A 26,646-nucleotide genomic window follows, 5' to 3' on the forward strand; every position below is an offset into this window, starting at 1 on the left:
CGGAACGATCCGGAGTCATGATCCGACATCATCGATTAATAACCGAATACATGTGATTATCAGTACAACACACACACACACACACACACACACACACACACACACACACACACACACACACACACACACACACACACACACACACACACACACACACACTCCTGCAGATTACGACTTAGCGCTTCATTGTTGCAGAAGAAGCGATGCCCCATTTATCCAGAAACATGAATATGATTTCAGCAGGTTTTTATAGAGATGATGAGGATGGAATGACGTCAATTTCATAGTTATTTAATACATCTGGTCAATGCATGACAAATTTCTTTTTTTTAATAAATGGAGTTTGATATACTATGCATTTATTTAAAAGGGTGTGTTTACATTTTCTAGGACAGCCAGGCCTTCATCATTTTTGTGTACGCATGGTCTAAGGAAGTTCTAAATTTGTGGAATACATCCAGAACTCACACTGCAAAAAGACACGTAACAGTTTCTCCTCTCCCACAATGAGGCTACTGAAACCAGGCAGGTTTCTACTGGTCCTGAGAATCACCATTGCACTGGGATCACTATGGATCCTCTCCCTACTTACTTGCAGGAAACCAGGCTGGAATCCCAGCTCCGTTCTCAGGTACAGCTGGTTGGAGTATACAGACTCTGATGACAGCCCAGAGAAAGTGTGCAACTGCTCAGCTATCCTGCAGGGAGAGAGGGAGGCACTGGAGCAGGCCAAATTACTGACCATCACCAAAGACTTCCACAAGAGTGTTCACATCCCTGATGAACATTACATGAATGCAACCAAAGACTGCAGGTGTGTTGATTTAATCTACAGATTTTAGAAGTTTTACTTTGCCAATATTTGAATAAAGAATTTCACTGAAATCACTGAAAGTTCTTTGTTTAATATTGTTTATTTACAGTGCATTCAAATTAAGAAGAAAATACTTAACATCTCCGTTGAGCCAGGAAGAAGAGGAGTTCCCCCTGGCATACTCTATGGTTGTGCATCATAAGGTATGCAGATTCTAAAGCCTGAATTTTAATTTAAATAAACTTTAAAAGTGGAGTAAACAATTTACTTAAAAGTCATCAATCAAAGGAGCTCTTCACCACTGCTTGTGATATTTTTTTATATGCTCATAGGTGCAGAGCTTTGAGCGACTGCTGCGAGCCATCTACGCACCTCAAAATATATATTGTGTCCATGTGGACAAAAAGGCAAAATCCTCAGTCTTATCTGCCATCTGGGCAATTATTGACTGCTTCCCGAACATCTTCTTGGTCAGCCAGCCTGTTGACGTGGTCTATTCTGCCTGGCCACGTGTCCAGGCTGACCTTAACTGTATGGCGGATCTCTATAACACCAGCACAAAATGGAAATACTTCATCAACCTTTGTGGCCAAGATTTCCCTCTGAAAACCAACTTGGAGATTGTAAAGACTCTGCGTTCACTGAAGGGCGGGAACAGCTTAGAGTCAGAAAAAATGCCTGCAGGAAAAGTGTGGAGAGTGAGAAATGCACACAAAATAATAGATGGAGGAATCCAGGTACCTATTTTGCATTACATATAATTATAAAGGAAACATTAGAACGTACTGGTCATCACTTTAACATTAATTCACTATTTCAACCCCCTCAGGGAACAGGAAAGGCAAAGGAGCCTCCTCCCTTCAACATGCCCATAATGTCTGGAAGTGCCTACTTTGTGGTTAGCCGTGGCTACATCCGCAGTGTGTTGGAGGACGGCCGAGTGCTGGCACTGATGGAGTGGGCCAAAGACACCTACAGTCCTGATGAATTTCTCTGGGCAACCATTCAGCGAATGCTCGGAGTTCCTGGCTCAACACGGCCCCACAGCAAATATGACATGTCAGACCTCAATGCCATCGCTCGCCTGGTGAAGTGGCAGTGGCATGAGGGGTCGCAGGCTTCACCGGACGCGTTGTACCCAGAGTGTCAAGGCAGCCACGTCAGGGCAATATGCGTATATGGTGCTGGGGACTTAAAGTGGTTGCTCAAGCAGCATCATCTCTTTGCCAACAAGTTTGACATAGACACAGACCCCGTTGCTGTCTACTGTTTGGAGAAATATCTCAGAAAAAGGGCACTGTCTGAGTTACAATAGATATATTTTAGATTTTCATAGCAACCGAGAATGGCATTCAATTCAAACCTTTATTAATACAGGGAAAGGCCATGTAGCAGCACGTGATTTAATTTCAAGATGTATTTTAAATTTGTTTATAATTCTAGTGTGATGAACACAAATTAAAATGTTTCATTAGTGGCACTATATTATTCAAGTGTACGGTTATTCGAGCAGTTTATCAGTGTTACGATTAAAAATCCTGCAGTGGCGGACTGCACATCGGTAGCACCTGGACATTTCCCAGTGGCCTGATGGTCGCTCTGGCTTTCCTTAACCAGCGATAATATAGCAAGCAGGACCACCAACGTAATCACGTCTCTCTGCGATGCACACAGCAGCCAAAGATATTAATATTAATAATCATAATTGCGAAAAGGGAGCTTTCTCCCCCTTTTTCACTAGGCGCTGTCTCGCTATATTAAAACATTTGGTCATTTGATTATTATTAGAATTTTGATTATCAATTAGATTATGTAGATAATCTGGTTTTGAGTTGTGTGTTGAATTATTTTACAGCATGTATGTGTTGACAGTTTATTTTGTTATGTCTGTGATGTTGCTCTGTTTGATTGTTGTTTTTCCAGATCTGTGCATGGGGTCAGATCAGCAGGTCGATCAGGGAGAGGTGTGTAGGATCAGGTCTCTGAGAAAGGAGGGGCTGGGCAGACTCAAGGTGACAGAGAATGGGTGACGTGTGCTGCATTAGATGACATTTCAGTCAACCTATTGCATTTATCTGCTGTATTCTTGCAGATAGGTTGAATTGATAGGTCAGCAGTAGCCCAGAGTCCAAACTGGGTCTTGTCTTGAGTGTGGTTTCTCTTTGTCTTTCTGTTTAGTTCACCTTATACTTACCAGCACAGATTGTATGTTCCATGCAGGTGAGGCTATAAAGCAAAATGCCAGTCAGTAGTGAGGGGGGGAGAGGAGTTGGCAGCTTGCTGTGAGGCTGCAGATTTTTCTAGTTTGTTTCTCTTTTTCCTTCTCTGGTATGATTTAGTTTTTTTTGCATTTCCCAGGGATATTTTTGTCTTTCTGTTGTAGAACCTTTTTGTTAATAAAATGCACAATTTTTTCATCTACTCCTGCTTCTTCAGTATTGCTTTTTGGGGGTTACAGCGCTACAATAATATTATAAAAGATAGTACAACCATAACATACCTTGAAAAACATTGTAATTTGGCAAACGTTCCTCCTTGAAGAACATAGTGGCCAAGTTTATAACTAGTCTGGTAACAGTTACATCTACGATTAGGTTAAGCCTACACAATTAAAAGGCTGGCGCTGCGTGTAAATAAGGTGGCTTGGAATGGAGTCAAATTCCCGGCTACAATTATTGTCCGAGTCCGCTCGTGCTTGTGAAACTTTCATGTGAAAACTTTAAAAAAAAAAGACTGATGAGGAGGAACACACCTTTAATGAAACAAATAATTTTACATGTTGTACAACAGATCAACACCTTGCAAGACACAAATATATTTATAAATAAAACAAAAAGAAAATAAAAGTAGACACACACCGACTGTCCCTGTCCAACCATCAGTTAACATAGTATTCCCTGATCACTCCCCAAATTGTTTTCACACACACCATGGACAAATATGATTAAAATAACATTAGTACACAGTTCTACATCTGGGTGAGTAATCAGATCTGAGTAATCGGAAAGGATGCAACTGAAGGCATGCAACACATTACTGCAGCTATGGGAACCGCCTGTATGACATCCCCAGAATGTTCACAGTGATATACAATGCTAACAGAATAGGCAATTCGTAGCTTTTATAAGACATGTTTAGGGTGTGATACCTATATAATAAACTATTAAAAAAGCAGCATTCACTTTCTGTTTCATATCGTTACAAACTGCAGGCTTGAATTGGAATTTTTAATGTGTGGGTCATACATTTGTAAACCTTGAGTGTCTGAAATCAGATTCTACATCCTGTAACGTTACAGTCTATTGACCAAGCTACAGTACAGTATAATCCTAACTGTTCAGGAAACACAAATGTGTATTTGTGAGCAGATGGGCAGTGTTACAACTGCTGTTATGTCATATTACTGTGTTATTACCAAGCCTGTTAGTAATTCCTCCAAAGTGAATTAAGAAGAATAAAACTGTTTAATCAAAAATGAAGAAAAAACCCCAGAAACTAATAAATGGGGAACACAATCAAGTGCTGTGTAACATACAGTAGTACAGAACAGTGACAGTCTCAGTCACTGTACATACCGGATTATGTTTAGCACCCAGTGAGAGGTGTTAATACCTCCCTCACTGAACAAGCAGTCGCCTGATGTTTTGTACCACAGCTTATTCTTTTCCAGCCTGTTGCTAGTGCCGCGAACATCATGCTGCAGGGCCGCTCATATTCAGTCATGCTGTGGTAGAATACAGCACATTGCAGGGAGAAAGTAGGCAGGAGTGTCAGGTGTCTTGTGTCTGTCAAACGGCCGAGTTCCCCTTCTTGTCGGCTCTGAGCGAGAGAAGATGACAGAAAGAATAGTAGTATCTTTGGCTTTAGAATGAAAATGTTTCAAACAAAGGTATTTCCAGTAAAAAAAAAACATGAGATGTGGAAGAACTTGGTAGTCAGATCATATTGAAAGGCTGTTACAAAGCATACATCTATATACACATATATACTGTGCACCTACTGCTTTCCCAGTGGGGGGCATTTTTTAAAGATGGTTAAATATTGCAACTAAAGCGTAACGAGTTTGCTGTGCAGTAGGTTGATTACGATCATGTCTTCAGCCGACCATCAATTATGTTTCATTCCACTACATCACACAACAATCTGAGAACCAAACCTCAGAAACTAGGCGAGGATTTACTGACCAGCACATTCCTTGTTAGCTTTGAATTGTTTGGAAAATGTCTCTGTGAGGCGAGCAGACCAGCATGGAGAGTTCAGTGAGGCTCAGCAGACAAAATACCTCCATCTCTTTTACTGCAGCAAAATGAACCAGGAAATCTTTAAAGTTACATCCTTATTTCTCAATGATATATGGTAAAATACGCGTCCATGACTTCACTGATAAGGTCTCATTCACCGGTCTCAGGTTGAGGAAGAATTGACTTGATAAGCTACTCAGGTCATAGTGACGAAAGAGACAGATTCACAGTTCAAACATAGATTATTGACACTGTTGTACTGGCAAAAAAGGCGTGTGTCACAGCAGAGATGTGTAAACTTCCTTATCTCCGCTCTGTCAGCCAAACTGTTGACTTGGACCAACATTTTTAATGTGTGAACGTTTTTCTCTTTTGTTCCTTGTCTTGGAGTACTACTTACTTAGCTGCTGATTCCTGCAAATCTGTATCCAATCTGGATTTGCATTGGGTGGGAAGGTAGAGAGCAAAGGTTAGTGAAGGTGTCAAACAAATGATGGGCACGGCCACATTGTCAGTGCACATGCAGTTGCTGGAGATTAGTGGTCTCTCCTATATTTCCACTGCAGCAATATCAAGAGTGATTGTATTTCTATCTAAGGGTGTTGATGTGTGTAGTTTGTGACACATGCTCAGTGAAACAAGGCATGATGTTACAAATTGAGATGGCCTCTTGGATAATGAACAGGGATAAAGTTAGAATGAGTCAGACTTCATTTTTACATCTATCTATTTGCACTGAGGTTTTGTGGGTTTCAGGGAGTTCCGTGTTTACATTTTCCTGATGAGACACCAGTAGTTGTGTACATGACTGTCGTCTCTATAGGAAATTTGTGTTGCAAAAAGTATCAAGGAGGGCATCAAGGTGAATGGTTGTGTGTACACAGTTCAGGTTTTATCTTGTAGCAGTGGTCAATCTTTCCCTAACCTCAACCACCGAATCATGGTTTTGTTAAATTTGACAACACCCTAAAGCAACCAAAGCTGTTGTCTCAGTTCAGGGGTTGCATCCTTCGAAAGGGGCACCACCTACCTGGCCCAAAACCACCTCCTCTGTGGGCCATGTAGAGAGATGGCGTGGTCTATACAAGTTTTCCGTGATCAGTTTCACCAGCTTCTCCTACCCTTATTGCTGTTGCCTAGCAACAGAGCTGAAGTCGGACATGCCAAGCAGGTTTTAACACCCTTTTTTTTTTTTTTACATGTGTACATTTAGATGTTCAGTTGAGTTGAAGTGTGATACTCAAGCACTGGACGTCTCGTCACTTGTCGCCACCATTTCCTCTTTGAGGTTTGTCACTGAAGCGCAATGCATCCTGGGATAGGTTGGGCCCGGAAGGATCCACCCGAGTTAAACTAACAATTATCTTATCTCACTCAAGGCTCAGCTGCAGATCTAATACTACACCCCTTATTCTTCTCAATTGTTACATTTCCTCTAAATTCCTTAGTAGCATATTATCTGTGCGTTGGGAGTGACTATGTTGTTAGTGCAGGCTTCCTCAGGTTATAGATGATTATTAGAGTTTTACTAAGATGTCACAGATGAGAGGTGAGATGAAACAGTTTACACAGGAATCCATAACACGAACAGAAAATCAGTATCCGGCTTGCTTTGTGTTGGGTAAGGAGGCAGCCTGAGGTCAGTAGAAGGTTAGTCACAGCTTATGAAAATTAACAGCAGCTTTGAGAAAAAAATTCAGAAAGACTTTTAGACAGCATAGTGATCAATGCAGATTTACCTCATGCGTGCAAATCTGTGTTTACCCCTCTCCTCGTCATACCTTTGGGCAGAGTGAGAGATGTATAAACATGCCAATGCAAATTTGGCACTTGGAATAAAATATTGCACTATGTTTGTTTACTGTTTGTTTTGTGACTTCTTTCGACTAAGGTTATAGATCGTATACACACCTTGGCCATTAACCTCTGACATCACGCTCAGGGTGGGAAGATCAAATGCGTGTTGCTGTGATCCAGGTTTATAAATCATGTAAACACAGATAATCTGACAAACTGTTTGCATTTCACTGCTTCCTAAATTATCAGCAACTGAGAAGACTAAATTTGGAGGGACAGGGGACCATGTTAGACAGCAGCTAACATTGGCAACCACTTCCTAACTCACATCAATAATAATACTGTTACCTGATATAGTGGAAAAGATATTTTAATCCGGAAATAACAATGCGCCTCTGGGACAAATTTATACAAGCCTAAAATGCACTTGAATCAAGCCTGTAATGTAATGCTAATGCAAAATCCAGTGGTGACAAACCTTTGTGTTGGTGTAAACTGAGCATTACACAAAACGCATTTCTCACGAATCTTATTGGCTTCACACAAGTGTATTGTTAGTGGCCCAGGAAAGTGCAGTGCCCTTTTTCATGCGATTTGGACATGTGATAAAAATTGGATAAAAAGGTGAACAGTGCTCTGCAGCTGTTTTTAAATGTTGGCTTTATAGTAAAAGCATAGTGCTCGTTTTACATTGAACTGGATTACAGTGCTTTTATTTTGAAAAGTTATTAATTTGGGTCTGAAGATTGTGTCGAACGCTTTAGGCGTCTGAAATAGCGCAAATGTGACGTATGAAAAATAAAACTGTGGTTAAGTAAATCGTTTAAATTTATATATAAGCCACTGTGTCGTTGGCTGGAAGAGCACCTTCACCTGCAACAGAGGATCAATCAGCGCAGGTGAGAGCTGTTAGCTGATACATCCTCTGGTTTAAAAGGCAGCGGCTGAGCTGCCTGAGGGGAGACACGAGAGACAGAGACACGAGAGACAGAGACACGAGAGACACGAGAGACACTGAGCTGCAAAGCTGACGGGCCAGCAGGAAGTGCTGTGTGTTTTGAGTTTGAGAGTTTATAAGTTTCTGTTTTGAGTTAATAAAGATGCTGAAAAGCGACACCTTTGTCCCTGGCTGTGTGTGGGAGAGCCCCCTGGCATTGTCAAATATGAACAGTAATGAAACAAATTCAGTTTTGAAAAACTATAAAATCTTCATTGCAGATAAAGCAGGTTTATTCTGTTCATAAAAGCATTTCAGCTCCCCGAGCAATATGTAAGAGGAAAATGGCCACCACGTGACTATGGTCTATTAAAAATATGATCACAGCAGAAATTATAGTATTTGTCATTGACTGCAGCCAATACTCTTCAGGAAGGAAAGACAAAACACACAAAAATATCAAAAATCCAAACACAACATTAATCATATCTGCATTTATATAACTTACTTTATACTGTATATGTTAGGTATGTGTTGGATAAAAAAAAAAAAAATCGACATCCATAGAAAGTTTTCTATCTTCCAGGCTTTAACATCGTTCAAAAACAGGTAATAACTGCACCTTTAAACTGACCAGACTGGATTTAGCATTCCTTAAAAACCACCATCCATGACGGTAGACATGCTGTTTCCTGACACATCTGATCTGAAGTCCGATATCTCAAACTAACAGACGTACTTACTTGATAATGCTGGGTGGAATGTGAATGTACTCGATTGGGATGATTTCTCCAAGCTCCCGCAGACTATTCACATACTTGATCTTACTGCTGAACTTGGAGCTGTGGAAAACAAAAATTAGAAAGGTCTGTTTCACTGCTTACGTGATCTGATTCAACCACTGTAATGGGGGTATGTTGGTTCCTGGATTTCCAGACTAGTCAAAAATGTATTCTTAGAAATAGTTGGGCCATTCAAGTTGCTGCAATTTAATGTGTAGTGTCAAGTGCTAATAGATCCAAACATGGATATACTATTAAGAGGGTTTCTTGATTGTACATCCTGTGCTGAAATGTTTTCAACAGTAGTGTCATTTAAACTTAAAGGACAACAGTGAAACCTGATGAAGGGTCTGGTTATTCCCAGCAAAGTCCGTATGAACCAGGAAGGATGAACAATGATGAACATCTTGAGGTTTTTCTTTAGTCTGTTGGACAGGAGTAGAGGCAGAGGAGGTGTGAAATGATCAGTAGTAGCTCCTTTACACTTGGCCTTTCTCCAAATTTACTATACACCATAAATTTGTGTTAATCACAACAGTATCATAAAATTATTCCTACTTTACATTTGCATTGCACTTGTTGGTGTGGATATTACCTCCTGTCTATCATTTGGTAGCACTTTTTCATCCAGCTAAAACCGGGCATCCTCCTGCGAGGTGTGGCGCCGTTCAGATAAACAATTATGTAATCCTCTGCCACCATTAGTTCCAAGGTACTTATCACATACCTACACACACAGACAACAGAAAACAGAGTCAGACAGAGAAAAAGTCCTACAGAGAAAGTCTTCAACAAAAAGTAACATTTCATTTAAAATTCAACTTTCTTGTGAATTGATTTAAGCTAGGCCTCTCCATTTCATTCAGGGTAGTGTTAATCCTACAGCATGTCATGATAAATTCATATAAAAGAGAGCTTGTAACTCTGGATTCATGAGTTCAGTAAAGGCATCTTCTAACTAACATGGCACTGCCCCCTTGTGGGAAGCCTTGACAGAAGAGTGGACGCTGTTAATCCAGCAACTTAATGCTTGTGATTGTAGAATGATGTGTGGGGTTGTAATGTTTTGCGCGTCCACATGTGCTTGAGCCACGTAGTAAAACTTTACTTACAGAAAAAGGTTTTCCATGACATAACTGTAATTGTCACAGTCGCTGTCTGGAAGGAAACATGCTGCGAACACAATGATGGCATTCTGTTCCGCGTAATAACCTGAAAGCATGAAACACAGGAAGGGCAATCAAAGTGGGTCTCACTTGCAGTGCACATAGAACTGTGATTTCATTCACCATAAAATTTTAACCCACAAACATTCTCTTGGATTTGCTAACGACAGATAGACAGAAAACATTTAGCGTCAGATAAGATGCTTTAATTGCAGTGCATTTTACTTTGAGGCTCAAATTATTGTGTCTCAGAAATATAGATTGTTTTCCATTGTATCATGTAAGATACAATGGAAAGAGGTTGAATGCCTCCAGATTTTAACAATCTATTGTCTAAACAGCATTTGAGCTTCCCACCCTGAGCGTGACATCAGAGGAAAAGGATTAATAAATGTGAAACAATTCACCAGGGCCCATCAATTAGCACTAATAGTAACATGGGTCTCATTTTTAGTGGAACGGATTACAGATACTTGTTATAAATTACAAATACAGTACATGTATGTTCATATGAATATGAATTTGTGTACTTTTCAATTCTGATGCCAACATGTTGATTGCTTTGAGGTGCATTTATTTTATGTGATAAGCTGCCAAGGGAGGGTCCATCACTCTTATACTTCTATAAACCAGTCTTTCCCCTTTTACTGTGTAGTGACTATGAGATATGTTTAGTAGATTGGACATTCAAATTTCTAGGCTCATTTAAATCAGTTCAATCAATAAACACAATCTGAAATTTGAAAGGGGAACGTTGGTTCGACAGTGGCTGAGTGTTGTGGAACATGCTCTTAGGTAAAAAAAACATGACAAAAACAATTTAGTATTTATATATTATATTTAAGAATAAAATCAGCAAACAATGAAAACCGTGCAGCAAGATTCATGTCGTCAAATGTGGAGAAGTGAGAATGAGGACATCAACAGAGATTAAAAGATCCAAAGTTATGAAACACAGAGTCCTGGTGAAATTATGGATCTTAGCGTTTGTGGTAGCAAGCCTACCTCCGTGAGAAATGACCCTTTTGTACAGCTCGATGCTCTTCATATCAATGCGATGCTCCTGCTCTCCAATCACCACGCTCCTCCACAGTCGGCTGTCCCTGCTCCCCTCGGCTGAACTGTGTCCTGCGGTGACGTCACTTGAAGCTACTCCCGCAGCCAGATTAGACTCTTCTGAGTCCCCTGTTTGTGACATGAGTGATACATAGAGATAAAGATATGACACGTCATGTATAAGTTGTATAGGCTTTACAAGACGACAGGGAACAAACAAAAGGAAATCCTGAGCTAAATCAGATTGATGAAAACGATGGATGCTGCCACATACATACTGTAAAAGAGCAGAGTCTGTCATCTCCTGTGTGCATTTAGACGTATTCATACTGTATCTTCAGGCGTCTGTCTCACCATGTCTGCTCAGCTCCAGTGATTCTGCCTCGTCAGGTGTGTCCAGCTCATCAATGTTGATGTCCAGGTCGTCTCCAGTATCCAAGGCCTCGTCATCCGTGTCCAGAGCGTCCTCTGAGAGAAGAGACCCCTCACTGTGGTCCAGCGACACATTCAATGGCGGTGCGGCCAACTTTCTCCTTTGATTTGAGCTGCCCGACACATCTGCCGAGGAGGCTGGGTCTGCTCAGAGAGAGATGGCGTCATTTTCTTTCTCTTTTTTAAAATGTCTTATTCTTTTGTAGAGAAAGGTTGCAGATCTACAGCCTTGATCACCATATATGCATGTATTACATGATGCTACATAAATTCTATCAGTACCTGTGTTTTTGTAAATGGATGAGCAACAATAAGTGAAGTATTTAGTTGAATACACGAACTGCATTTCTCTTTGTGTTACGCATTTGTCAATTAATCCAAGTATTCTTCCTAAAAGATGTTAAATATCACTTTTAGACAACTTAAATATGACTCAAGCAAATTCAAACTGTTTTTTAAATCTCCCCCAAACATTACATATTGCTATTCATCTTAAAATTAGACTGTTGAGCCTCAACATCTAATCTTTTACTAATAAGGTGCAACAAATATCACCACTAGCACTAAAATGTCACTGTGAATAACTGAGACAATTTACAGTAGGTGTAGTTTATCTTGCTGTTTATTTACCTTCTCCGTTATCCAGCTCCTCAGCAGCTTCCTCACTGGAGGCCATCTTCATCATCATCCCTGTTGCCCCGTCCCTCTGTGGGGAGTGTCTGCTCAGAGGCACAGAGAGGCAATAATGAGCCACAACATAGATCACCATTGCTATCACCACCGCCACCATAGGCACAGCTACACATAGTATTGGGCCAAACAAGCCAAAGAAAATCATCGACAGAAAACCTCACTTTTCCCATGACATTGAGTGAGGGAGAAAGTTTAAAATCTGTTCATCTCACAGCAGATACGAAAGATTACAGAAGTGACAAAGCAGACGGACAGAAAGCGACTCACTGCTTCTTTCCCAGGCTGCACGTGTGGGCTGAGGAAACAATACTGAGCTGTGTTGCTACCTCCCCCTACCAAAGCCCCTTTTAACAGACTCTGATTAGCATAAGGCCCGCTAACAATAGAGGCAGTGCAGAGAATCCAGCACACATGCTTATAAACATGAGGAAACACACACACACACACACACACACACACACACACACACACACACACACACACACACACACACACACACACACACACACACACACACATGAGTGACTGAACCACTCTTTCCACTATCAAGTCACATGACCACTTGGTTATGGAAAGTGTGATGTGTGCAAACACACACACACACAGAGTGTAAAAAAGACAGGGGAGGGTTGTGTATCTCAAAGAGGGGCCGGGGTCATCGGAATTACAAAGTGGGGAAAAACACCATGATGTATCTGCTAATGAGGAGCAATTAAATGTTTTCTTTTTCATGTGTAATATTACCGCCCACTGAATAGTGATTCCAGAACAAGACTTTAGATTTTGACTTTTGATTGAGAAAAAATATAACTAGGATCAAACATTCCCTCAATATTAAAGATGAGATATTCTGACTTTTAGATTCTAGTATGTGTCGATAAATTAAATAATGCAACTCAGTGGCATCTTTCGTTAAAACGGACAAATTACCATGTCTTTAAAGGTCCATGTCGACAGATTAAAGTGGATTATTTTTGCATAGGGCGGAGGATTTTGTCATGGCTCTGGAATCAAGACCTTAGCTTTAGCGCTTAGATGAAGAGTATCTTGGATTTTTTGTTGTGGTTTTGTTTGTGGACACTTTGTTTAATGACTTGTCCTGTGTTTCTTTTTGAGTTCTGTATATTCCTGTTTTATTTTGAAACTTTGCTCCTCATGTGATTCTAACTTGACTGCCTCCCTGTGATTGTCTGTACCTGTTCCTCATGCGTTTCCCCTGTGTCCAATTAGCAATGTAACAATGTAAAAATATATGTGCGTATTATTGTAAAGGGTGGGGGTGCAATATATTTTGATTATTAGAAATAGATACATCCCTGCTTCTTTAATCCTTTAATATGATGCAGTGAAGAATTACACGATATGTAAAAATATTAAATGGCCGATGACATTTTAATTAATAATTGTTTTTAGAAAAACTTTTTCCTCAAATTTGGCATTTGCTGATACCAGTGGAGGAAATAATGAAATCTTAGACAGTGGAACTTAAGTGTTACACTGTGCTAATGAACCTTGAATTTTCTGAAAGTCCAACTTAAATCTGTATGAGTTAAAGCTCACCTTGACAGTAGAGAGTGAACGTATTCCTCCGGCACGTACCGTGCATGATCTTCCCTCTCAGGTTGGACGTCTGATTGGTAGAATGGCTGTCCTTCCAACTGGTATTGAGCATGGTCCGTCTCATACTGACATTGGCCGTCAGTTTGATATTGAGAGCACTGAAGTTGAGAGGAGTCATCTCCATACTGGTTTTCAGCCACGTAATGAAACTTGGAATCATCCGGGGTGTACTCAGCGCTAACCCCAGCTTCATAGTAGCTCTCAGTCTGGTCAGACCCACATGGAATAGCTGCTGGATCAGTTGTAAACTCAGCGTAGACAGCTGTGGTGTTCAACTGGCTGTTAGATTTGGGTTCTACGCAGGTTGAGTGCGTGGTCTGGATTTCAGTTCTTTGGTCAATATGATGGTAGTTGTAGCCATACTGGGTCTGACCCTGAGTTACATCGTGACTTCCTGTCCACTGATATGCAGCATTTTCATTGGTTGGCTGGGATGACACATCTTGATGTCTTCTTCCAGGGGAATAAGGACAGAGAGAAAGACAAATTAATTTAGGATTTGTGGATACAAATGGAGAACATTGAACCTCATTCATCTGAGCTATGTGTGGAAAAAACGTAAGATTCAATTTTAACTGAATTTTTTTATTGAGTTGTTTGAGTACTGGTGTGGTCAAATACCCAAGGTTTAACAGTTGAGGGTTGAGTTTTTGACCGATTAGCTTAAAGCTTAATGGAGCAGTGTTATTACGAGTGGGCCCTGTCTAGTTAGTTTTGCATGCATGTGCACAAGGGTGATGTTAAGTGCATTCCTGCCTTTAGTCCCCTGATCTAGGAATCACAGCAATGTCTCAGCAAAGATGGGGGAGAAGAGGACTGAAAAAGGACTGAAAAATATGGATACGAAAAAAAAATTTAAGTTATGAAAAGAAATCTGCATTAACAATCATAATGTCCCTTGGAGAGCACTTACCTCTGCCAAGGCTAACTGGCCACTTTATCATTATATAGCAAAAACACATGTATTCCGCACCTGATTTCACTGATTCATGGGTCTGTCAAAGGTCTCTGCTTTGTTTCTGAAGAATTTCACTAAAAACACCCTATTCCGCAAATTTTTTAGAAAGAAAAACAATCCTGGATTTGCGCCATTAACTAATTATTCTCCAAAAGTTAAGGGGTTCTTCCTTTGCCTGTGCCCCTCCCTTCCACCTAAATTAATTAAAATCGGTTTGGTAGTTTTTGCAGAATCATGCTTACAGGCCGATAGCTAGGAAAACATAACTTCCTTGGCAGAGGTAATGATTTCTGAGGAGGGAAGCGTTCAACATATTTGTTGGGCTTTAAGGATCCAAACAAAGTGTGCAACGCCGACTGTAAAGTGAAAGTTTGTTTGTTTACCTGAAACTCTACAGGGAACTTTGTATTTAATTAAATCCAGAGAAACCAAACTGTTTTAACACCTAGATATAAATTCACCATTCATATAAATTCATACCGTGTAATACTCCTCTGCAATATGAAAGTAGACAGTCTGCTTGACATACAGCATATTCAAAACAATTACCACAACAAGACCCAAATATGTTACATACTCTTTACCAATGTTGAGTTTAAGCCGAAGGGACAAACTTTTCTTCTCTGATACACTAGATATTAACTAAGCACAAGCACACACACAGGTTTGCATGCAGACACTCACACCAACACCTTGTAAGAGAGCTAGGGGAGCTGTTTTCATTAGCTGTGGTGGGGCTCCAACTGTAATGAGGCAGGTAATGCATATTTAATGAGGCATAAACAGATTTATAAACACACACAGAGAGGTGTGGATGGAAGCTTGCTGTTGAACATATGAAACACACACTCACACACACAAACTCATTTCCTCAGGAGGGCTTTCTAGCTTCATTTCAACAGTCTGTTCAGCAATTCTAATATTCCTCTGACATAGAGACTTGATTGAGAAAACTGCAGAGACTCAAAAACCCAGCAGAGAGCAAAGAGGGGAAGAGGGGAGAGTGGGAGAGTGAGATTGTGTGTGTGTGTGTGTGTGTGTGTGTGTGTGTGTGTGTGTGTGTGTGTGTGTGTGTGTGTGTGTGTGTGCGTGTGCGTGCACGCGTGGGACAGGCATGAGTGTGCACAGGCCTGTTCATTCACTCATTCTGTAAACAGAAAATCTGCTGTAAAGAAAAAAGTGAATGCTGGAAATTGAAAATCAAACCCAAACTATCTGCAAATAAATATATACTATTCACTAGATTTACAGTAAACTAGTCTATGAGAAATGTATTTGTAATTTGGGTTGACAAACCTTTTAAGAGAAGAACTTCTTGTCTTTTTATATAAATATATAAAAACATTTGTACGTTATTAGTTTTTATGTATTTGAACTAGGGCTGTCAAACATTCATTTGAATGTGGCGGGGGAAGGTTCATGTTCGAACTGGAATGACACGTTCAAATTGAAAAAACAGTCTAGAGGCGCATGAGTCCGTCTGAAGTAGTTTGCCTCTTGATCCAACAGAGGGCGCTCACTATCAGCTTGACCTAAAACATGCCATCATGACCTATCAGTAAAGTAAGACATGTCCTGTTGTTTAGTTAAGAAAATGGAGGACACTAGCAAGCAAAGCTGCTTCATGCAGACAATCACATCAGCAAAGCATTGGAGTAGCAGCGTGTGGAAGTGGAAGAGGCAGAGGAGAGTGTGAAGTATTCAAACTCATCTGACTGCATGTGGGGTATTCCAATTGAATTAATTGAGTGTCATTTTATGTTGGAACTTGAGTTATGGAAAAAGTCATAGCCTTAAATTGAACTGGTTGTAAATGTGACAGAAGTAGAGTAGCATAGAGCTTAAGACAAAGCACATGAGTTGAGGACTGTTGCTTACCTTGAAACAAGTGAGTAGCCATCTTGAGAGGCTTCGTGGCTTCCAGTCTGTTGGTCAGATAAACATTCATCATGATCAACAGTCCTTACAGGTTGGCCATTATAGCAATCCCCCGTGTCCTGAAGGAACCTGCCCTGCTTCATCTCAAGTGTTTGAAAATCAGTTTGTTGAAACGATGAACCTCTGCTCAGCTCCTCAGTGAAACTTAACAAATCACAAGATCCTAACTGTTGTTTGTCTTCCCTCTCATCCTGTACTTCTGGAGTCCATTTGGTCCGGGTAGTGTGGTCCATATCTGTTTCCTCCTCCTGCTCTTCCTCATCATTCTCTTCTTCCATCAAATCTCCAGAAAATGGTAATCCAAGTCCTCTGTCAGTAGAAATCCCAGATTCACTAAATGGGGTACCAGCCAAAGAGCTGGGATGGGACACTGAACTGTTGCTAAGTACAGGAGATTGTATTTCAGATGGTGCTTGCGGTGTGTCCTGTCTCACTAACTGCCCCCCCCAGTCTTGAAAATCTCCCAAAGAGGTTGGACATAGTGGAGGTGCGGAGGGCGACTGTCCACCCTCATCGGAATCTTCCATTGAGATCTGTGAGTGGACATAAACTTCTTCTCTGGCTTTCAGGAAGTTATCTGACGGATATCTCAATGAGGGAGACACACTTCTGGCCACGGTGCTTGACTTTTCGTCGTAGTTTCCTTCTCCTACCTGTGTTTGACTGCAGCCTTTTGGTCTTGAATGAGACTGATGAAAAGCTTCTGAGATAACTTTTGATTGGCTGGGACTTTCTGACACCATGTGATGCTCAGTCGTATTATCAAGATCGTGATTAGTGGGTAAGACAGCTTGATTTTGCTCCATATCTGCGCTTTGACTTTGCCTTCTTTGTTCCGTCTTCTCCTGATGCTCCCTATGTGCACCTTGGACCTGGGTTTGCAGCACTGTGGCAGCATGGAAAAGCGTGCTAAATGTCTCCATGAACTTTCCTGTTCCTTTGGTTTGCTTGTCTGCCTGTTTAGGCCTGTCATGCCACTCTCTCTCTGCTTCTTTTACTGTGCCTGATACAACGATGTATTCCATTTCTAGGCCTGAGGATGAATCTCCGTCTGAATTGGACCTGGCTTCGTCTCGACTACCTGAGTGAAGGCTGTCAGGGCTACATTTCAATGTGTCTCTCTTCCCACTGGAGCTGGAGCTTTTGCTTTCCGCATCTCCATTGTTCTCTTTGTTGGGCTCCCTTTGGATTTCAGAGGCAGTCCCATCTTCATCGTGAGCCACTGTGATTGACAGAGCATTTGATAATGAAGCCGATTCTGAGCTGTCCCAATTCACATGACTTGAGGACAGTGATTGGTCAGTCTGGATTTGAGTCTCAGCAGCTTCTCCTCGGCTTGAACGATAATTGGCAGAATTTTGCTGTGTGGCAGACGAATAGTCCACCAAAAAAAATGGGGAATAATCACTGGGTTGCTCTGCGCAATCAGCCTCTATTGATCCTCCTTTTCCTTTGTTGTCATATTCACTCTCAATTGAACTTCCCCCACTAGTTCCCTCAAATAAGAACACGTGGCTAACTGGCTGTTCTCTATTTGAAATCACTGCTCTGCTCTCAGTTTTTCCTAGAGTAATAGCCTTCTTGGATTGATCGTGTGTCTCGTCTATCTGAATAGGTCTTGTCACTGCTATAAAAGGGCTAGACTGCCCCTCAAGCTGTATCATGTCCACTACGGGGCTGGCATAGGTCTCAGGAGAGGATGTCCGGCTCCACTGATCAGCTCCTACATTGTCATATTCTGAGTTGGAGTTTACCATGCCAGGAACAGGTAAGTCCCACATGTTTGTGTCTGGATGTGGGGAAGTTTCCTTTTCTGAATGTTCAGATCCCAAGTTCTGCATTTCATCCCCCCCAGTTTCTTTACCCTGTACTATACTCTCTGCAGCTTCTATGACTATTCTCACATTGTGCTCATTACCTCTCCACTCCACTTCCTCAGGTGTATGACTAATTACTTTCCTCATATCGTTCCCCACCTCTATGGCTTTTTCTTCTTCTGACTCTTTGCCTGCACGAGTCTCTGGAGAATCACTGGCATCCGGTGATCCCATGTGGCTGAGTTCCTTTCCATTGTCAGGTCCTTCGGGGCTTGTTACAGTGGAAGAGCTGTCTTCCTGTATGGTGGTGTTCCACATCTCCATTCCACCATCACAGAATCCTGGTGGACTTTCCGTGGATGAACCACCCACAACACTACGGTTCACCCCACAGAAAGAACCAGAGTTTTCAGACAGGTGGTCAGGGGTTGCGAGAGGTGATAGACTGTCATCCCGGATTGTCATATTCCACATATCTAGTGATTCGGGGTAAGACGTGGTGGTTCCACTATCAGATTTAAGAAATCCCTTTTGAGCTGAGTAAGTCCAGAAGTCTAGGAGCTCCATCTTTCTGTCGTCCTTTTTACCTTGGACTCCTTCATCCTCTTCTTTAGATGTGTCTGGTGTTAAAGTATTTAGGATTGCTTTCTTTCTTGACACAGAAGTTGTCTTTTCTTTCGCTCCAATAAAACCAGCTTTCCATTTTCCAGTTCCCTCCTCCTCTGGTGGTGTCAATTGCAGATCACCCAAAGTAACAGGGTTCCACAGCTCCTTCAGTACAGAATCTGTGTTCCAGTTCTCATTTGAGTCGGTCTGCCCACTGACCAGACTAAGCTGAGGTTGAAGGCTCTTTGGCCTCTGGTGGGGATTCTTTAAGATTTCTCTTTCAGCGATCGACTCTTTGAGTCCAACGTCCTCTACAATATTCGGTGGGCTCTCGTATTCCTTGGTCCTATTCGAGGCATTATTATCACTTGAGGACAGTGCTCCTTGTGTGTCAAAGCAAAGTTCATCCCAGGTCTCTGACAAGGACGATGACATACTGTCCTTTCGCTGTAGGCCATTGATCCTTTCAGCTACATCTTCTGGGAAGAACCTGATCGCGCAACTGTTGGGTGGGCAGCTACCAGCCAGGCTGTTGACTGGGGTTGGAGGAACCACAGTGTCAATCATCTCATTCCCATGGATTTGACCATGGTGGTCAATTGAAGAATTTCGACTATCACTAGAGAAATCCAGGAAACTCAGTTCTTCAAGTTCAGATAAGTTGGAGCTCCCTGCTAGCCCCTTTAACCCCCCATCTCCTCTTACTTCAGAATTTGACAGTTCCCCTCCTGCTGACGAAGAGGGGTCACTGCTGTGTAGTGGGTCAAAACTAAAGAGGTCAAAGTTGTCAGTCTTATTTTTGCCAGAGCGGTGCTTCCTCCTCTCAAGTGGGACAGGAGGGGAGAGGGACAACAACCCCAGGGGAGAGGGGTTTCTCAGGAGCAGTCCTCCTGGCCCAGCTGCTGGACCACCTCCTGCTATGACCTCACCGACTGGACTGTCATCACTAAGGAACACTGAACTCTCTTTGGAGGAGCGGCTGCTGCGGATGGTGGTCAAACCGCTGTCAGGGCTCACTAGCTCACCACAAGCACTGACTCCTACACCTCCTGTGTCCTCCTCACCATCTGCCATCACCCTATATACAGAGATAAAACAACGCTGTTATTGCATTGGGCCCATTTTTGCCCCAAATCATGATAGATAATAATTGATCTCAAATTGCTTGTTTTGATGACTTCTACTGACAATTGGTAAAAAAAAAAAGGAATGCATTTAATACCTTGCTATTGCCACCACATCTGCAGTGCCTCCCTCTGCCCTCTCTATGTCAGAGGCATCCATGTCATTGATACCAGATGATCCCTGGGAGAACTCCACACTGCCTGCTACTCCCTCCGTGGAAGAGGTCCGACTGCTGGGGTGGCAAGCTAATACAGAGCTGCGTCGGTCCACAAAGTCCTTGAGGATGCTCTGGATTTCCTCCTCCAGCATGGGAGGAGTACCAGAGGACGAGGAGGTGTTTATAGGGATGTGGTAAACCTGGAGATTCTCCCGAGCCTCCAGTTCACCAGAAAGAGACCAGCTGGAGGAGTCTTCCAACTCACAGCAGATCTGCAATGAGAGCCATTTCATCTTTCTTATACAAAATATTTCTTTTTTTTACAATGTATACTTTAGGGTTACTTTATATTGTTTCAGAGGTCAAAAAACTATTTTATCATTGTTTCCATAATTATCAACATATCAAAATAACAAGCAACAAATTTAAATAACAGAAATAAAGTAAATCATTTTAATAACAAAATTGTTAGGACCTGCGTGTCTTGGTTCCAGTGAGGTTGAGATAAGCTGCTGTGTGCTATTAACCATCAACATGTGTCATTGCCCATAATCTGAACGTAGGGAAACAGTATATATCCCCCATTTTTCAATGTATATGTCCCGTCTATCAAACCAGTCCTTAAATGAAGGAGTCCCTGGTGTTTTCCGACCCCTCGTCAAAACCTGTCTTTCCACCATGATGCTTGTCAAAATCCAGTAAGATGCACAACAGTGGGCCACTTGAAGGGGGTCCCCCAGTACATACAACCTTGGATTACATTCTCATACACTTTACTTATTTTTCCAACTGGCCCATCACACCTGTACAGGTGTTTGACCATCATCTCCTGACCAGTATTACTACAGGTATTAAGTAAGGATTTAGAAAGAAAACAAAAAATGGAAATAAACCATTGAAAAGAGACAATTCTTTAATGAATTACCAGTAACCACAACACTGAAAAAGAACTGGCTCTTCCAAAGCTTGTCTTGTGTGTCACTGTTAACTCAAGGCTGATTTACCTGGTTTAGGATATCTGTGTCGTTTGAGTAGACAGCCACCTGCTGGCAGAGATGATGAACTGTATCATTGCTGGACAGGAGAACCACCAGACTGTCGAGGCCATGGCGCTGACTGAATGATTTCAGCCCCCCCACATAACTAGGCCAGTGCTGGAAGAGAGAAAAGAAACACAGCAAAACAGAAAGAAAGAAAGATGAGGAGGGGGGGTCAACATCTGAAATGAGTAAGACGGATCCTGTGATTTGCAAATTTTTAAAAACTTACTTTGTTAATGAAAACATTTTTAAAAAGCAATTAGATTTACTATAATAGTCTAATAAACGTTTTGTAACGCTTTGATTACAGCTGTACGAGAAACTTTGTTGGACCCCCGCCTTTTATTGCGCATATGATTGAATTTTGTTTTAGTGAAGCTGAAGTGGTTGAAGTCAGCCTTCATCAGTAGCAATGAGAGACGAAGCTGTCAGAACGCACAGAGGGGTAGAGAGACACTTTGTGATTTATTGTCTGAAAATTAACTGTTTGCTCTTAAAACAGCCACCATGCACAGATTATGGTAATTCACCGACACTCACGGTGATTGATGGATGGAAAGTTGCATTAATTAATTGTTTTGTTTGTCAAGGGAACTTGTTTTTTTTCTTTCACTCTGAAATGATTAACCGCAAAATTATGGCAGCCATAATTTGCAATGTAGGGTTATGCATAAAGTTTGAAAACATATTTGCTTGATTAATCTAAATCTGTTGTACAACTGTTTGCTTTGGGAAGTTCTCAACAATGTTCTTGTGCTTATTTAAGTCGAACTTTTAAAAGACCAGTTATGGGAAAACGATAAGTGGAAGTTGTGTGTGAGAACATGTGAAAACATCATTTCCGGGAATTCAAAAAGTCCAATGATCTACTTGACATCTGAATGTGTGCATCTTCTTTTTCTGTGTTGTACAGTGTGTGTGGTCCTTCTCTCTGCTTGAGCCCATGTGTGTGTGAGTGTGTTTGTGTGGGTCCACTGAAAATGATTGATGAGCACTTCAGGCGCTGTATCTGCCCAGGCTGTGTCAATATTAACCTGTGAGGATGAGGGGGCTACAATACTCCTCCTCCTGTTCCTCCCACCACCCCTCCATCCTTTTCTCTCTCCCCACAATATGGCTGCTGTCATACTCGGGCTCATCAATCCTCACACACACACACACAACTGCCAACTTCTCTGACACCGCCATTTCTCAACACTGATATCCTGATGAGTGCAATGAAGCCTCCCAAGATTCGTTAAAACACACATATTCACTCACTTAACGCACGAGTGAAAGCGCATGAAGCCTTAACACACGAAGATACACACAATAACCCACCATCCGTCTATAGGGCAATCTGTATGTACACATATGATTTCTGGTAAGGCAATAAAGTCTTCAAGATTTACAGTACAATTTAAACAGAAATGTTAAAATGATGCAAATACTCTGAAGCTACCACCCAGCTGCGTGCATACAGTATGCACACACACACACACACACACACACACACACACACACACACACACACACACACACACACACACACACACACACACACATCGTCAGAAAACGAGCAGAGTGCAAATCTCCGCGATAACACGCAGGGCCACAGTCTGTCTGCCATTTGGCTCTGAACTGAGTAAATTACTACTCATATTGCCTGCCCCTCCTCTTCCTCCCTCTCTCTGCCACCTCCAGATAAACAGATTGCCTCTTCTTATAAATTACCAACATGTTAGCTATAAAAATCCACTTGCTAACTGTTTCCAAGAACCTTCAGATCTGGACGCGGAAAACCTGCATCTCATATCCTGAGCTTTCCTTAGACATAAACAGAGTTGCTTTGCTTACTTTCTATTGACTTTTATTGAAGAGAATATGTTAATATTGGCATGTTTTGTCATTAAAGTACAACATATGAGGTACAGAAAATCAAAAAGCCAAGATTATTGAGCAGTATGACTATTTTCAGTGGAGAAATGCCACATTGAGTAAGTAGAAAGTCACCAAAAGCAGGCACTCAGATGAAGTCATATTTGAAGGATGCAATGTTTTACTGATGCAGAAGTTATATCCCTAATCGACTGTATTTCATTTCATTGAATCATTTTTTATTGTGAAAAAGAGAGTATAAAAACCAAATCAAATCTCTTACAAGTGTTCTGAGTTTCCATCAAACAATAAGAGAAAAAGCAACACAAACAAAATGTAGGAAATATTTAAAACATAATAAAAAACAACAAAATTTGCTTCACAACACAAAGACAGAAAAACACCAGTAGGTCTATGTCAACAACTTTTGCGGCCAAGACTAAAGAAAAAAAATTTAAATGTAGATGGTGATAGTGTCAGAAATAAACTTTTTCTTTTTGATCAAGGAACTTTGTAGTCTTTGAGGTGTGGTAATATGACAGCGGCGCTACAACTAAGACATTTAGTTTTTCTTATTCAATGATATTCTTTAAACCTTAGTCAACGTGATCTTTTAGCCTTTTCATTGCAAAGAAGATTCAGTTTTTTACTACTTCAAGATGTGACTACAGATCCTGTACTACTGTATATATTGATAATATTAACCCGTGATCAAGAATGATCAAAGTCTGTTGACTCTTCAGCCTGAGTTTGCATTTTACATTTTATCCTTTTTCTGTTGTATCCTGTTTCTCCATCACCTGTGTGCCTCACTTTTCATCTTTCTCCCACTCGGCTCCAATCTCCACACACACACACACACACAGAGAAAGACACGCACACACACTCTCACACACACCCTCCCCTTGTCTCTTTGGTTGTCTTTGCTCCACAGGTAGCAAGTCTTTAGCGGCTGCTTGCAGTTCTCCCAACCTGCCATCATTATGCACAATAGCCTTAGGTACAAAACTCAGGCCTCATAACTCACGCCCCGCGCGCGCAAATTCCCGTGCAAACACAGTCAAAGCAAAAACACATTTCCTGCTGTCGCCAACATCTCCGGCAAAGAATTAATCAAGCGTTCATCCATTTAGGCTCTTTGCATACCCTTTCCGTCAGAACACAGAACGCTAAGAGAGTTGCGAGTTCTTCTCAGGCGATCGTTTCACCACCCTGATGAATCCATCAAGCGAGGTTTGATTTATACATCTGTCTGTGATCACAGCGGTACAGCTACAGCAAATGGGGTGGCAAGGAGCGAGCTGACACCACCCAGCTCAAACACACGCATGCCAATGTGCACGCACACGCACACATGTGCAATATATAGCATATGCAACACACACACGTGCATTTGCTCACAAACCAACAGCTCTACTCTCAGGAGCGCGCGCACACACACACACACACACTGCTCATGAAGTTTTGGAAGGAAAGGGGGAGGGCGGGTGTAAAAGTTTGCAGAGAAAGAAGCTCAAATGTCTTTCTGTCTGTCTCTCTCATATGGGCCTTCTTGGCATGCTTCATTCACTCAGCTCTAAGTGCAGGGATTTGGGGGCCAAGATGCGAGCGCTGAGTCTATAAATGTTTTGTTTTGTTTGTTTGTTTGCCCTCAAAGCCAGAGGAAGCCACAGGGGGAGGATGAAAATGAAGGAAGAGAAACAATGAATGTTTCTGAAGAGATGATGATGAGGAGGAACCATCAGCGCAAAGTTAGTAAAGATACAGAGTGATGACTTTCCTGTGCAGTGGTTTTCTTAAACTTGTTTAAATGCCACATTTGTGTGTATACAGCGAATTCTAAAATGTGTATTGAAGCCCAAAACAAATTGATGACAAAATATGTCAACTTCCAGACAAAAGAGAAATGTTTCTTTGTGCCCCGCTAACAAAAACAACAGCGAACAGAGTAACGACGAACCATCAGCATGTGTTTATGTATGCAGATTTATAAGGGGGAATATTTGAATCATCTCTCAGTTTGATGTGGCTCCAGTATAAATATTTAAAAAAAGGAAATCACTGCAGTGCATGAACGAGAGAACCAGGAAGTCAGAGAGGGACAGAAAGATAGAGGGGTGGAGGGGCGGGGCACCCTGGCTCCCTGGTCTTCAATCTTAGTCCCTGGGAGGCCCACCCTGCACCTGCTGTCTCCTAGTGCCTCTCATCAGAAAGGCATTTAGCGAGTGCTGTGGCTGCGGGCCCCTTCATTAGCGACCATAATTATTTGTGCAAGTGGTGTAGGGCTAAACTGGCCCCGCATAAACAAACAGAAAGGGCCGGAGGACTGTGAACAAACAACGCATTTGAGGCAATCAACGTCGCCAGCGTGGAAACCTAAAGCAAACCTCAGACGCAGAGACGGACAAGCACACGTGTGCACCAATAGAATGAGACAAACAATTCTACATCAGCAGCACAAAACTTTATCAAACAAAACAAAACACAACCAACAAAATACAAAATATTGGTAACATGTATGCAAAGAAATCAACAAAATTGTTTCCCACACAGAGAAAAACTAAGATAAGTGTGTGCTCATATCAGAGTTTAAACCAAATGGAAAACTTCAAATGCTTTTCCACCTTTACAATTTCTACTGTCTAGAGAGCAGAAACAAAGAACTAAAAAAAAATTATGTATTGTAATAGTGTGTGCGTGTGTGTGTGTGTGTGTGTGTGTGTGTGTGTGTGTGTGTGTGTCTGCAGGCTCCTGTCCTTCCCACAGTTCATCAACCCCACAGCATGACAACCCCTCATCCGACCAAAGCTTCATCTGCCAGCGCTAATTACTGAGCCATGAAAACCTCTGATACACAAACACACACTCACTGACATTTAGTGTGTTTGTGCGTTTATTGATTTGAGCTGCGTGTTAGTGTTACACCAGACCTTGTATGTCACCAAGAAAAACCCAAAGCCCACCTTAGCTATCTCATATTACATCAACTGAGCTTTTAGTTGTCGGGTTTCTCCCAGCTACAGGTGACGCTGCGTGATGACTGTGTGCCCTTGAGCGAGGCAGCTGACCCCTATTGACTTCTGTGATGACAGCCAACAAAGTGCTGCTAACAATGCATTGGAAATGTCGTGTTTCTGTGAGCGCTGCACACACCCCCGAAATTTTTTTTAAATAAAAATAATAATATAATAATATTTATATGGCTGAATACTTTATCTTTACTACAGTGTTATAACAGAGACAAACACAGGCACTGCACTTCCTCTGGCAATTTACAATACACATGCCAAGTGTGAGGCCGATTAGATGAATGGTTGTCGAGGTAGAAGTTCCAGATGCAGACAGACAGACGGAATTAGTAGGTAAATGATCATATCTAATTTTTACGCTCCTTGCAGCAAATTTGCTAAGAAAATTAAACAATATTTACAAATCCTATAAAGCTGACAAGGTTGTATGAGGGATACGTTGCTCACTGCTTCCATAGCTTATTCTGAAAAGTGTTAATTTTATATAGGGACACATTCATTACACACGTTTTTAATTATTCTGAATTGCAAAAGGGTGTCACAGACAAACTCATATGATATTTGCTCATGTCCAACATCAA

General features: G+C 41.5%; 2 protein-coding genes across 8 annotated transcripts in view; one reads left to right on the forward strand and one right to left on the reverse strand.

The window, feature by feature from the left end:
* The first annotated feature begins 399 nt into the window (after positions 1-399).
* LOC118114917 (beta-1,3-galactosyl-O-glycosyl-glycoprotein beta-1,6-N-acetylglucosaminyltransferase-like) lies at positions 400-2,129 on the forward strand. Its single transcript, XM_035165678.2, has 4 exons — positions 400-814; positions 924-1,017; positions 1,147-1,551; positions 1,644-2,129. The coding sequence occupies exons 1-4, from the start codon at positions 507-509 to the stop codon at positions 2,127-2,129; spliced, it is 1,293 nt and encodes a 430-aa protein (XP_035021569.2). The 5' UTR covers positions 400-506.
* Positions 2,130-3,551: 1,422 nt separating this feature from the next.
* Positions 3,552-26,646, reverse strand: part of LOC118115597 (protein prune homolog 2) — a 38,220-nt gene continuing 15,125 nt past the window's right edge. The window contains exons 7-20 of one of the 7 annotated variants that reach the window (XM_035166866.2): positions 21,144-21,293; positions 20,080-20,411; positions 18,411-19,935; positions 16,375-16,421; positions 13,479-13,988; positions 11,856-11,944; positions 11,148-11,369; positions 10,743-10,922; positions 9,684-9,783; positions 9,167-9,298; positions 8,910-8,996; positions 8,533-8,631; positions 6,795-6,836; positions 3,552-4,633 (exon numbers count right to left, since the gene is read on the reverse strand). In XM_035166866.2, coding sequence (XP_035022757.2) covers positions 4,603-4,633; positions 6,795-6,836; positions 8,533-8,631; positions 8,910-8,996; positions 9,167-9,298; positions 9,684-9,783; positions 10,743-10,922; positions 11,148-11,369; positions 11,856-11,944; positions 13,479-13,988; positions 16,375-16,421; positions 18,411-19,935; positions 20,080-20,411; positions 21,144-21,293 — 3,546 coding nt within the window. In that variant the 3' untranslated portion in view covers positions 3,552-4,602. Of the gene's footprint in view, positions 4,634-5,455; positions 5,489-6,794; positions 6,837-8,532; positions 8,632-8,909; positions 8,997-9,166; positions 9,299-9,683; positions 9,784-10,742; positions 10,923-11,147; positions 11,370-11,855; positions 11,945-13,478; positions 13,992-16,374; positions 19,936-20,079; positions 20,412-21,143; positions 21,294-26,646 lie in introns of all 7 variants that reach the window. The other 6 variants (XM_035166865.2, XM_035166860.2, XM_035166863.2 and 3 more) reach the window with 6 other exon arrangements.

Source organism: Hippoglossus stenolepis, chromosome 9 (assembly GCF_022539355.2).
Source record: "Hippoglossus stenolepis isolate QCI-W04-F060 chromosome 9, HSTE1.2, whole genome shotgun sequence".
NCBI lineage: Eukaryota > Metazoa > Chordata > Actinopteri > Pleuronectiformes > Pleuronectidae > Hippoglossus > Hippoglossus stenolepis.